Below are 14,254 nucleotides of genomic sequence, written 5' to 3'. Positions count from 1 at the left end.
GCTGTTGTATACGGGATTAAGTTGGAGCCTTTCAGAAATAGATGTTCTGCCTAGTACCTACCCGTGGGTATTTAAGGCCATGACTTTGATTACAAAAGTCTCCTTGTGTTAGTACTGGTGAATATATTCCTTCTTTGACTGTCTAGTTTTAGATCTGGATATGAAATAGATCACAATGTTCCCATTTTCAGCTGTGGTTTTCATGAAAAGTAGCATTTTTTTAAGCTCTCTCAACTGTTTAACTCTTGGTGGGTAACATGAGGAGAGGGAAACTGGCCAGGAAAAATGTGTGTGGTGAAAACGAGGGTCCCGATTCCTTTATTGTATTTGAACCCTTTACATTTAAAAACACAGTAGGAAGAATTATACTAAATGGGAGGTGGGGTCCCCCTAAGACCTCTTTGTGATGCTAGTTTTAAACTGAGTCTGAAGGGATGCAAACTAAAAAAATCTTTGCCTCTTTTTTCCCCTTCCCCTTTTCTGTTTAAACAGGAATTTTTGCTTATCTAAACTACAGAGTGCCTCGAACTCGGAAGGAAATATTTGAAACCCTGATAAAAGGATTACAGAGACTGGAATACAGAGGATATGACTCTGCAGGTATGTAAACTAACTTAACAAATTAATTCTAGCAACCAGTAGCTACCTATGTAACTTTTTGGATGCTTTCAACTTCTTCGTGTTGGATTTGGGGTTTTTTTGTCCTGCAGATGGAAAGATCAGAACTAATTACCTTGATTACTGGATTTTCTCCTTCATATTTTCTCAGGAGTTTAAATTGGGTGTTTAACTCTGTAATCAGATGGTGGTTGAGGTTTCGTTACGCATAAGCAAAGCAAACAGGGTGTGAGGAAGAAGACCTCCATAGAGCCTTTTTTTGTGCGCTTGAGTCCCAGTGAAAGGATGAAGAAGATTAAACTTGTCTTTAAATTTGAGTTGGCTTATTTCACTGGGAAAAAACATTTCAGTCTGTCCTCAAGCAAAAATTGAGATGGCTGGTGTATATTTTCATTTATACAGTGGATCTAGATTGCATTTAGTTTGTCACCAGATCTGTATAAGATGAAATCAGACTTCAAGTATATCCCATTGCAGGATAATTTTAAAGTTGTTGTTTCACTACTGTGTGCTTGTCTGTGTTTTCTCAGCTTTTTTTTTTTTTCATCCAGTGTATTTCATGCTTTACATAACACTTGTGACTATGTCGTGTAATGCAGGAGTGGCAATTGATGGAAATAATAATGAAGACAAAGAAAGGTTCATCAGACTAGTTAAGAAGAGAGGGAAAGTAAAGGCCCTGGAAGAAGAGTTGTACAGTAGGTGTCTTTAAAAACTACCCCTTTACTTTGGCCTCCTAGTCAGATATCTGCATCTCAGCAGAAAGAGACCATGAAATTACAGTTATGGTTTTGTACCAGAAATAACTGCATTGCGTAATCCAATGGCAGTTAAATTGTTTGTGCTCCCCAAATATGTACTTGAGGAGCAAGTTGATCCTTAGGTGTAATGCTGTGAAATTATCAGTCTGCTTTCCCCTCTTTTGTTGCTTCTTTTTGTTCAAGACCCGAGACTGCTTTACTTAGATAATTTGTGTTCTTGGTAGCTGAAACGTAGGAACACGGACTTTGACGGAATTTAGGAGCATTTAAGCATCTGACTGTCATCACAATCTGCCTTATGCAGTGCTTCCATCTGCGGAGAACTCAAGTTGTGTTTTAATACATTGGCATTATAATTTGTAGTAATGTGGTCTGTTAGCCTAGCTGTTAGTATTGGCTAAAAGTGCTCAAGTCTTGACAAACAAAGTTTTAATCACAGTACACTTCAGCTAGTGCAAACTAATGTCAGGAAAGCAACTGATTTAAAAGAAAGCCGGAAGATAACCTTTAGATTTTTGCCTATAGGAATTCTCTTAGTGCTTTACTAACTGTGTGTGTGAGAGAGAGACTCAATTATTGAATAAACTGAATTTCTTGTATATAGAACAAGATGACCTGGATTCAAAAACAGATTTTGAAACACATTTTGGAATTGCTCATACTCGCTGGGCGACCCATGGAGTACCAAGTGCAATAAACAGTCACCCTCAGAGATCAGATAAAAGGAATGGTATGTAATCTGTGCAGCACTCTGGAACTGTATGATCTGAAATGGTTGAAGCCACGTAGTATATATGTACTCTCTTCTTACTAGTGTTATGGTACCTATATTGTACACTAGGGCTAATCTGTTGATATTCTCTCTACGTTAGACTTTTATGATAAAGTAGACTCTTCTGAGGCAAAACTAACAGTGTAAAAGATTAGAGATCTGTTTTCTGAGAACTGGTGCACGTTAGTCAAAGCATAACATTCTTGTTTTAAAAGGTAAGACACTGAAAATGTTAGTCATCAATATTGTCTGGGGTAGAAAAGGGAGATTTCATACTATTTTTCACTTGAGATGGCTTGGTGCTATTCTACTGGGTGTAGATTAAAACTTTCTTGATGATTTGGAACAACCTTCATATGCTGTCAGAATCACAGAATGGTTTGGGTTGGAAGGGACCTTAAAGATCACCCAGTTCCAACCCCCCTGCCATGGGCAGGGACACCTTCCACTAGACCAGGTTGCTCCAAGCCACATCCAGCCTGGCCTTGGACACTTCCAGGGATGGGGCATCCACAGCTTCTCTGGGCAACCTGTCCCAGTGCTCCCCACCCTCTCCGGGAAGAACTCCTTCCTGATATCCAATCTAAACCTCCCCACTTTCAATTTAAACCCATTACCCCTTGTCCTATCACTACAGGCCCTTGTAAAAAGTCCCCCCCAGCTTCCTTGTAGGTCCCTTCAGGTACTGGAAGGTCCTATAAGGTCTCCCTGGAGCCTCCTCTTCTCCCGGCTGAACAAGCCCAACTCTCTCAGCCTTTCTTCAGAGCAGAGGGGCTCCAGCCCTCTGAGCCTCTTCATGGCCTCCTCTGGACTTGCTACAACAGGTCCACATCCTTCTGATGTTGGGGACCCAACAGAATTTGGAAGCTTCTGCTTTCTGTTGTTCATGCTATGATAAACTGTAGGTCAAAAGCTATAGCAGGTGGTTTCCAGTGTACTTCTAAGCTTTTCCCCTCTAATTTTGTGTTCTGAGTTAAATATCTTAATTTTTCATTACTGATAATTTTTTTTTTTCCCTTTTAGAATTCGTTGTTATCCATAATGGAATCATCACAAATTATAAGGACCTGAGAAAATTTCTGGTGAGTCTGTGGCAACTTGATTCTAAAACTAGAAAGTCAATGCCCCACTGACTACTATCAGATCTTCCATGACTTTGTTGGAATCTGAATTCAAGTTTCTTGATACCATCTATAACATAGTGGTGTGAAGGAGTCTGCCTAATAAATATATGTGGGAGCTGGTGAAGTGTAATATGTTCCTGTAATCCTAAATGCAAAGTACTTCTGAGTAGAGTAGCAATTTATGCTCAAATTATAGGAAGGATGTGTGGAGTGGGCTCCCTCCTGTCTCTTGCTGCTTGACAGATGCCGAGCAAGTCTTACTACATGTCTTATTACAGTATTTCTGAAAGAGTAAGCTATGACAGGATAAATCTTTGTATTTTGTCTGTAGTGATATATATCCAGTCCAGTGTAGTGCTCCAAGGAGTCTGTCTTACTGAGACAGCTGAAAGGCTCTTCAGTGTTTCTTGCTGGAGGATGAAAACACTTTTTACTCTTCTATATGATGTTTCAGGAGAGCAAAGGCTATGAATTCGAATCTGAAACAGATACAGAAACGATCCCCAAATTGATCAAATACATGTATGACAACAGAGAGAGTGAGGACACCAGCTTTTCTGCCTTGGTGGAAAGAGTTATTCAACAGCTGGTAAGTGGGAAGTTTCTTTTTTCCTGTGCTACAGTTTAAGCTGTTTGAAGGGTACCTTAGTATTCTGAATTTCTGCATTTAGATCCTCTGCAGGAGTCCTTAGAAAGTGCTGCAAATAACACTTTTTGGCCTCTAAACAATGCTTAATAGACCAAGAAATCAGATTAAAATTTTGGAAACTTTAAAGGCTCTACCATGGTAAATTTTTTGAAATTGCACTAGCAGTGGGCTTTGTTAGTTGTTTTGGGTTTGTTTGTTTGTGTTTTTTAAGCAAGAGGTTATCGCATTTTTTTAATGAAGCAGCTTAATTAAAAAAAATGTAGGAGCCTCTGGGGGTTGAAGTCTCTCATAAAGGGCAGTGTGTTCCTAAAGGCTATTCTGATCATGTCAAAACACTGCTGTGATTCAAGTTTGTCTAATAGTATGCCTTGGCTCCCATATTTGGAAATAGATCTAACAAGCTGTACTGATTCATGGCGTAGCTGGTTCCCAAACGGCGAAGTGGGAGTCTCCTGTTACTTAGTATGTGAACGCCTAAAAGCTTCGATAGACGCACTGCAGACCTTGGAGAAAGCTTGCTTTGTTCCCTCCCCCAGTCTCTGGGCAGATGTTTGCCCTCCCCTTCCTGCAATTTCTTACTTTTTCACCTCCCCTTTCTCCTCTCTGAAGCAGCTGTGTAGGGTTGCCCTAGGGCTGGGCTGGAATATTCACCAAGTAGAGGCCCATATGGATCAAGAGGGAATAGTGGTGCAGCCACGGAGCTGGAGGGAAGTGGTGCCTTCACTTGACCGCCCAAGAGCGGAGTAGTCTCAGCCTGGAGTCCCTGCGGGGGCGTGAATGTACCTTCTCTCCTGTTTGCAAGGGCAAGGGAGCTTTTGCTCCTGCTTTTGGAATACTCCTCAAGCTTGCAAGCTGCATTAATAGTATGGAGTGGTTGATTGTGTGCTCCTGATTTTGTTCTTGTGTAGTGGATTTTGGTTTTTTCTTTCCTTTTCTTGGTGAACCTTTTTTGGAAATACTTCAGTAAGAATTTGCTGCTTAAACTAGAAGTAGTTACTCCAAAATTTTAGCTGAAAATGCATGATAAAACGCAGCTACTTGCACGTTCTTAGTAAAAGTCTTAGGAAAGTAGATGTCTAACAGTCTTCATAGTAAAAGTAAACATGTTGGTCACATCTCAGAGGTTTTCTTGACCCGTGCATTGGAAGGTATTGTTTTTATTTATAAAGCGAGGCTAAGTGCTCACTTCCTGATCTCTCAGCTGTCACACTGTTACGTGCCTGCTGGCTTGTTCTGCTCAGTGACCAATTCCTTTAAAGGTGCAGTCTGCCCTCCAGGAAGGGATGCCTGATAAAGAGCTTTCCTTCACAGCCTCCTCAGGAAGAGGGGCCCCCATTTAATGAGATGCAGCTAATTGAGATAAGTTGTTGAGGATTATTTTTTTTCCTCTCTCTTCTGTTTGCATGGCTTCCAGGAAGGTGCTTTTGCACTGGTTTTCAAGAGCATCCATTACCCAGGTGAAGCTGTTGCTACCAGGTTAGTAAAAATCCATTTTATACATAATGATGCTTTTTTAGGTTAAACAAACAAACAAAACATACAACCCCCCAGGTTAGTAAAAATCCATTTTATACAGAATGATGCTTTTTTAGGTTAAACGAACAAACAAAACTTATAACACCCACAAATAAATAAATAAATAAAAAATGCAACAACCTCCTAGAATACTGATGTTTAAAGTGCTTCATTAACCAAAACTTAGAAGATAGCTGCAGTGGTGGAATCCTTGTGAAGTGCAGTAAAGCTCTGCTGAGTATCTCTTCAATTTACTATTAAATATAACTGCATTTGAGCTGTACTGTTTGCAGGTCACAGAATTTCCAGAGGCTTGTGTTGATTCCCTGTAATCTTTAACTTGATTTTGTTTAATAAATTAGATGTGACTAGTGACTTCTTGAGTATGCAAAGACTGTAGTGAAAAGTAATCAGATAATGAGATATGAGGGTGGGGAGCACTGGGACAGGTTGCCCAGAGAAGCTGTGGATGCCCCATCCCTGGAAGTGTCCAAGGCCAGGCTGGATGCGGCTTGGAGCAACCTGGTCTAGTGGAAGGTGTCCCTGCCCATGGCAGGGAGTTGGAACTGGGTGATCTTTAAGGTCTCTTCCAACTCAAACCATTCTTTGATTCTATATTTTCTTGCTTCATGTAAATACACTCACAGTTGGAGATTGTCCAAATGACGCACTGAGAAGTCTGTACCACCAACAAACTCATTGCCATAGTCTGTCCTTTTATCTCTCACAGTGCGTCAATAAAGAAGCTCAGCGTATCCTCTGTTTCTAAAGTTGTATCAAGAGTGTGCTAACATTTCTCCTTTATCAAAAAGGGGGGGAGAAAGAGTAAGGTACAATTTTCCTTCACATTGAATAAAGACTCTGAGAAGTGTGTCCAGGTTGCCTAAAAAAGGGTCATGCTAATAGGTTATACAAAGAGCGTTCTATAGCTGTCATAGCATTTATCAACATACAGTTTTTTCTGTAAAAGTCCTACTTTCATTTATGACTTGGAAAACAACTTTTAGGAAATGTAAAGATACTACAGTAGCAGTGGAAATAAAGACTGTTTTGTAGTACAACTAAAAAAGCCCATTGCTGCTGTGGTCTAAAATAGGATTATATTAAAACTGTGAGAAAGCCATCTGTACCATCACTAACTGGAGAACATCTTCTGAAATGAACTATTCTATATGTGGTTCAGGTTTGGGTTTTTAGGAGTGAGGGGATTAAGAGAAGCTAAACTTGTAATTTGAGGTGTTGTGGGGAGGTGACTTATTCTTTTATTCCTGCGAGATACTTTTTTTTAATAAGCTCTTCAATATGGCACGTGACCCGTATAATTAAAAAATGACCTTAATATTGTACAGTTTCAGAGGTGCAGCTGAGCTTAAAAGGCTAAAGGTGGAACAGTATTTCAAAAGTAAAGCGTGCTGGAGCTTATTGCTGGCTCACTTCAGAAGCAGAGTAAGCTTTGCCTAAAAACAGTATTCGAATTGGTGCCTGTGCTAAGCTTTTTTTCTGATTACTGGAAGGAAAACAGCTAGTTCATATATATTTTCTTCTACCTGGGTGCAATCCATGGGGAGGGAATCATGAGGGCCTATGGCGCTTATTCATATAATAACATTTGACAAATCTTACACAAATCGAGTTGATATAACTCCTGCCATGTAATGGCTTTAGGATCAGGATTGAGGAGGATCTTCCTGTTTAGGAAGCTGGATGAGATATAGTCTTTCAACTTCACAAATGTCCTTTGACTTCTTTGTGTGCACCTTTCTCTCTGTAAACTCGCATGTTTTTCCTTTGTAGGAGGGGGAGTCCTTTGCTCATTGGGGTTAGAAGCAAGTATAAGCTCTCCACTGAACAGATTCCAGTTTTATACAGAACGTGTAAGTTGGTAGATCAAATTAGATTATTTTTAAGAGCTAAAATTATTGTTATTTTATGTTTAGAAACTGGGTTAATTGGTCTTCATACTATAAAACTACCAACTGATGCCCCAAATAGCTTCTTAGCTGATGATATTCTATTTTTATTCTACTCAATGTGTAGTTCATGGAAAAGTCCCATCCTCTCAAAATACTTGTGTAACTGGGATACCTTGAACCTGTATAGTCTGTAATCTAACTGGAACAGACCTGGTTTTGCATTTAAAGTGTCTCATTTCCTTAATAGGCAACATTGAGAATGTGAAGAACATATGCAATTCACGTATGAAAAGACTGGACAGCTCTACCTGCCTTCATGCTGTTGGGGATAAGGCAGTAGAATTTTTCTTTGCTTCAGATGCAAGGTAATAAAAGTATTTAAACACTTATCAAACTATTGTTTTTCTTTAGAAGTGAGAGTGTTCTGGAAATCTTACCCTATCTTGCTGCTGTACAATTGTTTTCTGATAGAATAGTTTCTAATCCAGGTAACTTCATAAAGCCCACAGGCTAAGGCACTGGAAAAACCTGGAGGCTTGATATCAGCTTTGGAACTGGAAATATTTGCCAATTACTAACCTCTGTGTAAAATAAATCCAGTGTAGGAAGGTAAGCTGGGTACACATAGATGCTATCAGCCATGTATTTGAGCAAATTACAATGTCAAAACCCAGACTAACCTATAAGCCAGCTATCAGAGGAGGAAATAGTGGTGGTGTTCCAAACTTAGCAGGAACCTGGACATCAGGTACCCATTTGTCACTCAGAAGCAAGATCCTGATCTCAGGGGTCCATCAGAGACCCTGGATTTTTTAGCAGGAACTTGCTGATGTGAGGAGCTGTGGTTCCTGAGCCTCCTGCTCTGGGCTCCTGTGGGAGTGCAGGAGGAGCAGCAGATGGAGCCATTTCCTTTAAGATGGCTCTAACTGTACGTAGGCCCAAAAGTAAGATAGAGGGGCTAGAAGTGCTCTGTGGCATATTTGCCATAATTGCTTCAGAGTGCTGCTACCAACTCTGACTGACATGCTTGCCTCTGTTTTTTTTTTTTCTGTAGTGCCATCATTGAACACACCAACAGAGTGATTTTCTTAGAAGATGATGACATTGCAGCAGTGACTGATGGGAAGCTTTCAATTCACCGTCTCAAGCGTTCAGCCAGTGATGATCCTTCCCGGGCCATCCAAACTTTGCAGATGGAGCTGCAGCAAATCATGAAGGGTGGGTTGAAACATCTGTAAATTAGTATCAAAGAGGGATAGTTACTGTGTAGTAGATAAGGCAGAAAACTGTTCATTTGTTGTGAAAATGAGTGGATATTTAGGCTGTTTTGACTGGCAGCTGAGCATTTCAAGCTTTAAGACCAAGGGAAGGTGGGAGGGATGGGACTCTACCCATTCTTAGCCTTGGAAAAGTTGTAGATGCTAGTATTCATATCGATATGGAGTGATAATATAAGTAATGTTAACATATTGATGTAGTTGTTGGCAAACTTTGTAAGCTAAGAACTGAAATGGAATACAGAAGTTTCCTTAAAAAGGATTCTAGTTTCCGTGTCAGTGTTGGGAAATGAAACCAACCTAATAGAGCAAACTACCAATCCCTCCTTTCTTCTCACCCATTCCTAAAATTTTGTTTAAGCTAACCCTGACAAATCAGCTTGCCAGCACAAAGTAGTGGTTGCCTTAAAAGTTGCCTCTTTGTAACTGTAATAGACTTCAAATAACAAACCCAAGTGTTACCTAAGCATTACCCTGTAATGTTTTTCTAAACAGGTAACTTCAGTGCCTTCATGCAAAAGGAGATTTTTGAACAACCGGAGTCAGTTGTCAATACGATGAGAGGCAGGGTGAATTTTGAGAGCAGCACAGGTAACTCGGAACAGATGTTCAAGCTGCACTAAGCCTGCAAATTTTGAGCACAGTGACTACAAAATACATTACACCATTGATTCATGCTTGTTTTGTTTGTTTACAGTTCTTCTGGGGGGCCTGAAGGATCATTTGAAAGAAATCAGAAGGTGCCGAAGACTGATCATTATTGGCTGTGGGACCAGTTATCACGCTGCAGTAGCTGTACGTTCGTCCGTAGCTGAAACACATATTTAACTCCTTGCTGGGTTTTTAGACAACAGCTCTTTGTCTGCTTTTCCTTCTGTACCTCAAGCTTTGCCTTTTATTGCGGGGTCTCGCCCTTTCATTTAGTTTTCCTTTGTGCCACATTCTTCATTAACACTCTAGTGCTGTTCCCTAACATGCTAGAAATTAACTTTTTTCACCTTGACTTTTAAAACCCTGGTGAGCTGTAATTATCCATTGCTGTAATAAGAATCCATTTAGATCATCTCCGACTCTTAAGATGTCAAGACTTTTATGGGTGGGAATATTAACAAATATTGTATGCTGCTTGAATACAGACTCGACAAGTGTTGGAAGAACTAACTGAGTTACCAGTGATGGTGGAACTTGCTAGTGACTTCCTGGATAGAAACACACCTGTATTCAGAGATGACGTGTGCTTTTTTATAAGTCAGTCAGGTGAGCTGCCTTAACTGTTTGTCTTCAGTTGAGTGAAAACTAGAAAAAATTTAAAAGGCCAGTGTTTTACTACTTTCTGCATGTTGCCAAGGAGGATTGTGGCTCAAGGGCCAAATTTGTCTTGAATTAAAGTTTCTTTCAAACAATTCAAGTATATAAACAATGAGTGAGTGTCCAAAGATTGTTTTCAGTTGCATTTTGCATTGTGTAAGTGTGGATGCAATTACTTAGAACATACTTGTGTAGAACTGTATTCTTTTCAGGAATCATTACTATCCTCTGTCAACCTGAAGTCAAGATGTAAATGTTTTCCAGGTGAAACTGCAGATACGCTTATGGCCTTGAGGTATTGTAAAGAACGTCGCGCTCTAACAGTTGGCATCACAAACACAGTTGGAAGCTCGATATCCAGGGAGACTGACTGTGGTGTACATATCAATGCAGGACCTGAGATAGGTGTGGCAAGCACAAAGGTAATTGCTCCTCAGTGTTTGACTTTCATGCTTCACCCCTGTGGAATCCAATTAAAATTTTAATTGTAGCACTTCAAACTGAGATCATTCTAACTCTCTGCTGCTAAATGTTTTGTTTTGTCTGCAGGCTTATACCAGCCAATTTGTGTCTCTTGTAATGTTTGGCCTAATGATGTCTGAAGACAGAATTTCCTTGCAGAAGAGGAGACAGGAAATCATTAGCGGTCTAAAATCATTGCCAGGTATATTGATGTTTGGTTTTGAGAAGGGATCGGTGATATTGTTTAATGGGCAATATAAAATACTACTCGAGGATGTTTCTTTCTTATTTAAGTTTCACTCTCCCCCTCCTCCTGAAAGGTAGACAATATAAAAAAAAATGGACTATTAGTTTCTACACTAATTGCCAGTTTTAGAAGTACCCTTCCAAGAAACTTGGCAGGAAGATCAGAATTTTCATGGGTTGGGTTTTCTAGTTACAATAAGGTAGTTTCGTATGAGAAGTATTACTTGATCTCCTAAACAGATGATTTGAAATTTTTAAAGCCTTTCACTTTTTAATCAGGATAGTTAAAAGGAAACTCATTCAAGGTGACTTTAAACTTCCTTTAGAAATACAAATGGGATGGATGAGCACTGCTCAAACCAATAATTGCTTTAATTTTTTTACTGTAAATAAGGCTGGAGAAAATATCCTTAAACTGCAGTCAAAGATAAAAAGTTAACATTTGAATTGTGTTACACATATTTGTTCTAATAGATTAGAGCATCCTACTACAAGCAAACTATTTTTTCCAATTAAAAAAGCTTTTGTACATGCTTTTTTTTTTTATGTTACCCAATAGAGATGATTAAAGAAGTCTTGTCCTTGGATGAGAAGATACATGATTTGGCTCTTGAACTGTACAAACAAAGATCACTGCTGGTTATGGGTCGTGGATATAATTATGCCACCTGTCTGGAAGGAGCTCTGGTAGGAACCTCACGATACTGTTGAAGTTATTGAAAATGAGCCTTTGTAGCTTCTACAACATAGTTTATTTATAATATTTCATTACAGCTTGATTCTGCTGCAGTAAAACTGCTCTTTGTAACACAGCATTTAGTCCTGTTGGACTGAATAGGTACATAAGGTGAACCTGGATATGATACCAATTTCTTGTTTCTTTCACATAATAAATGCAGTGTTTAGTCTAGTTACAAACAAACAAAGAAAGACTTAACATGCTGGCCCATTTGAAAATAACATCAGAAAACCACAGTGTTCTGATGTTCAGATGAGATGCTCATGCAGGAAACACATAAATTATGCTATGAACCTCCTGGTGGAATGGATGCATATCCATCTCTCGTAGAAGGTTAGACTGCATTCGCCAAGGTTTTGCTGGGTGTTCAGTTCTTAAAGTTCCTGTTGGTTACTCCATTCTTCATCTGCGAATGCATGTGCACAGGCTTCCACCAGCAGCCTGCTAGAAATCCCAGCAGACAAGCTTGTCTGTTCTCACTATTAACTGATCCTTGAAATTACCAACTCGATACCGTATGTCGGTATTTAAGTGGCAGATGTACAGCCTTGTTGTTTTGCTTCTTGTGGCTTTTATTTCTCATCTGATACACTAGTAACTCAATGGCATTTGCTTTTTTTAGAAAATAAAAGAAATCACCTATATGCACTCCGAAGGTATCCTGGCTGGTGAGCTGAAACACGGGCCATTAGCCCTAATAGATAAACAGATGCCTGTTATCATGGTGATAATGAAAGATCCTTGTTTCACCAAGTGCCAGAATGCTCTGCAACAGGTCACTGCTCGACAGGTAAGCTGTTTAATAATACAGTGTCATAGGCAAAGAGATTGTGCACATTGTATTGCTGCTGACTGTGCCTCAGAAGAAATATGTATTTGGGATTGATTCCCCCCGATTATTAAGTTACAAATAAGATGCTGTATCTGCATTGTAGGTTGTCATTACAGGGTAACACCAGTAGTGAAAATTGATTGCATGTGGGTCGGTTGTTTGGGTTTTTTGTTTGTTTTGAAGCAAATGGAATAATATTAAAACTCTACAGGGTGAAAACATTCAAGCCTTACAAAACAGTGAATGCCAAAAGTCATTGTGCAAGACTGGCATTGTCTTTGTTGAGCTACATAAGCGTCTTCAAACATACTTCAGGCATGCTGTGAACCAGTATTTCAAAGCAGTTCCAAGCCAGCTCTTCATTTAACACTGCAAAATTTTATTTTCAGGGTCGTCCAATCATTCTGTGTTCTAAAGAAGACACAGAAAGCTCAAAATTTGCATACAAAACCATAGAGCTGCCTCATACAGTTGACTGCCTTCAAGGAGTCCTGAGTGTTATTCCTCTCCAGTTGCTTTCATTCCACCTGGCTGTTCTCAGAGGATACGACGTAAGTGCTTTCTATATTTAGCTCTGGTTAGTGCAGTTTTGAACTTCCTCCTGCCAGTTTAAAGTGAGAGCCCCAGTTATATCTTAACAAAGAACTATCATAATAGATAGTGCAACTTAGATTGACTGTGGAGGTAGAGGTGGTCTTGCAGTGCCAAATCTTCAGCATTGTATTCTTTTAATTGGTATCCTTCTAAAAAAATATAAAGATCATTTTCTCAGTTTGATTAGTTAAGCGTGCAGGTAGGACTTTTTCACAGAGCTAAATCTAAAAATGTGATGCTGCACTTCAGCTTAAAATAGTTCAGTGCTTTGTAGAGCTCAGTTTGATACTGGTGAGGTGCGTCAGCCTGCTAATGGTAACTGCTTTGGAAAGGTACCCTGTGCAAAACGAATATGTATTTGTTAGGAGGGTTTTAGAAGCAAGGATGGATTCAACAGTGAGTCATTATCTGCAGATCTATAGTCTCTGGTGTGTGTTAATGTGTCTAAAATAAAGCAGAACTCATTAGGAAGCCTAAAAAAGCACGCTAAGTGAACTGTCATGTGCAGAATGTCAGTATTATCTGTCATATACTGAAAGTATGTCTCTTCATTCTAGGTGGACTTTCCAAGAAATTTGGCCAAATCTGTCACTGTAGAATAACAGCCAAGAACAGCTGATGTTTTTGTCACCAGACCTCTGAGTTATACTTGTAGAAATGTGTTGTTCTGAATTGATAGGTACACATTTTTCTAAAGAGAGTGACAGTGCTAACTGGAAGGTGTCAGAAGGATTTATCTTGCAGCTTTAAAAGCTTTTGATGTGCCTTGTACCCAAGTGCTTTTGCTCACAGCAAGTACTCCTCTAAGTCCCGAAATTGCCAAAGGAGAAGATGAAAATTGTTTACACATGGTATACTGAATGAACTTTTCTACTGTGCAATATATATATATATACAGCTCTCTTCAGAGTAACTGTGAACATTTTTTTAGCCTACACTACTTAACTAGTTTTAAAGATAGAGTATTTATAACTACAATTGTATAGCTTTTTTTTAAGTTATTTTTTTTTAGTACACTGCTTATCTGTAGCATTGGTAATGCTCAGAATATAAGTACTGAGCATGGTGATGCTTGTGTACAGTTGATAGGGATTTTTTCCTACTTCAGCCTCAAACTGGAAATTTGTTGTCCCTCTTTCTCCCCAGCTCCCTGTCCCCACTTTGCATCTGTGTTTCATATTTAACCAGTCTTAGCAAAGCTTTTCTGTGGCTGTAAATTCCCAGCTATGTTTTAAATTTCTGCTTCTTTCAACTAATTATTTGAAAAGCCAGAGCAACATTTTGGTTTGTATGCCACCCCAGCTCTTATTTGCATAACATGTACAGTGCAACAAAATAAGGGAACTGGATGTCTTTCAAGTGATATTTCTGTTTGAAGAGTGTACAATGAAATCACAATGCAATTAAAAGATTATATAATTCTTGTTTCATGGTGGTTGGTGTT

At 39.3% G+C, this 14,254-nt stretch overlaps 1 protein-coding gene across 1 annotated transcript in view; it reads left to right on the top strand.

Annotated features, from left to right (window-relative positions):
- Positions 1-13,848, top strand: part of GFPT2 (glutamine-fructose-6-phosphate transaminase 2) — a 17,917-nt gene extending 4,069 nt beyond the window's left edge. Inside the window, exons 2-19 of the mRNA XM_010157877.1 lie at positions 493-600; positions 1,218-1,316; positions 1,984-2,109; positions 3,175-3,233; positions 3,730-3,864; positions 5,339-5,400; positions 7,234-7,313; positions 7,600-7,717; positions 8,407-8,570; positions 9,125-9,220; positions 9,327-9,424; positions 9,766-9,886; positions 10,202-10,359; positions 10,487-10,601; positions 11,205-11,332; positions 12,007-12,174; positions 12,606-12,767; positions 13,368-13,848. Coding sequence (XP_010156179.1) covers positions 493-600; positions 1,218-1,316; positions 1,984-2,109; positions 3,175-3,233; positions 3,730-3,864; positions 5,339-5,400; positions 7,234-7,313; positions 7,600-7,717; positions 8,407-8,570; positions 9,125-9,220; positions 9,327-9,424; positions 9,766-9,886; positions 10,202-10,359; positions 10,487-10,601; positions 11,205-11,332; positions 12,007-12,174; positions 12,606-12,767; positions 13,368-13,412 — 2,042 coding nt within the window. The 3' untranslated portion in view covers positions 13,413-13,848. The remainder of the gene's footprint in view (positions 1-492; positions 601-1,217; positions 1,317-1,983; positions 2,110-3,174; positions 3,234-3,729; positions 3,865-5,338; positions 5,401-7,233; positions 7,314-7,599; positions 7,718-8,406; positions 8,571-9,124; positions 9,221-9,326; positions 9,425-9,765; positions 9,887-10,201; positions 10,360-10,486; positions 10,602-11,204; positions 11,333-12,006; positions 12,175-12,605; positions 12,768-13,367) is intronic.
- The last annotated feature ends 406 nt before the right edge of the window (positions 13,849-14,254 follow it).

This window comes from Eurypyga helias, unplaced genomic scaffold, assembly GCF_000690775.1.
Source record: "Eurypyga helias isolate BGI_N326 unplaced genomic scaffold, ASM69077v1 scaffold7758, whole genome shotgun sequence".
NCBI lineage: Eukaryota > Metazoa > Chordata > Aves > Eurypygiformes > Eurypygidae > Eurypyga > Eurypyga helias.
This window is presented reverse-complemented; position numbering and strand designations above follow the sequence as displayed.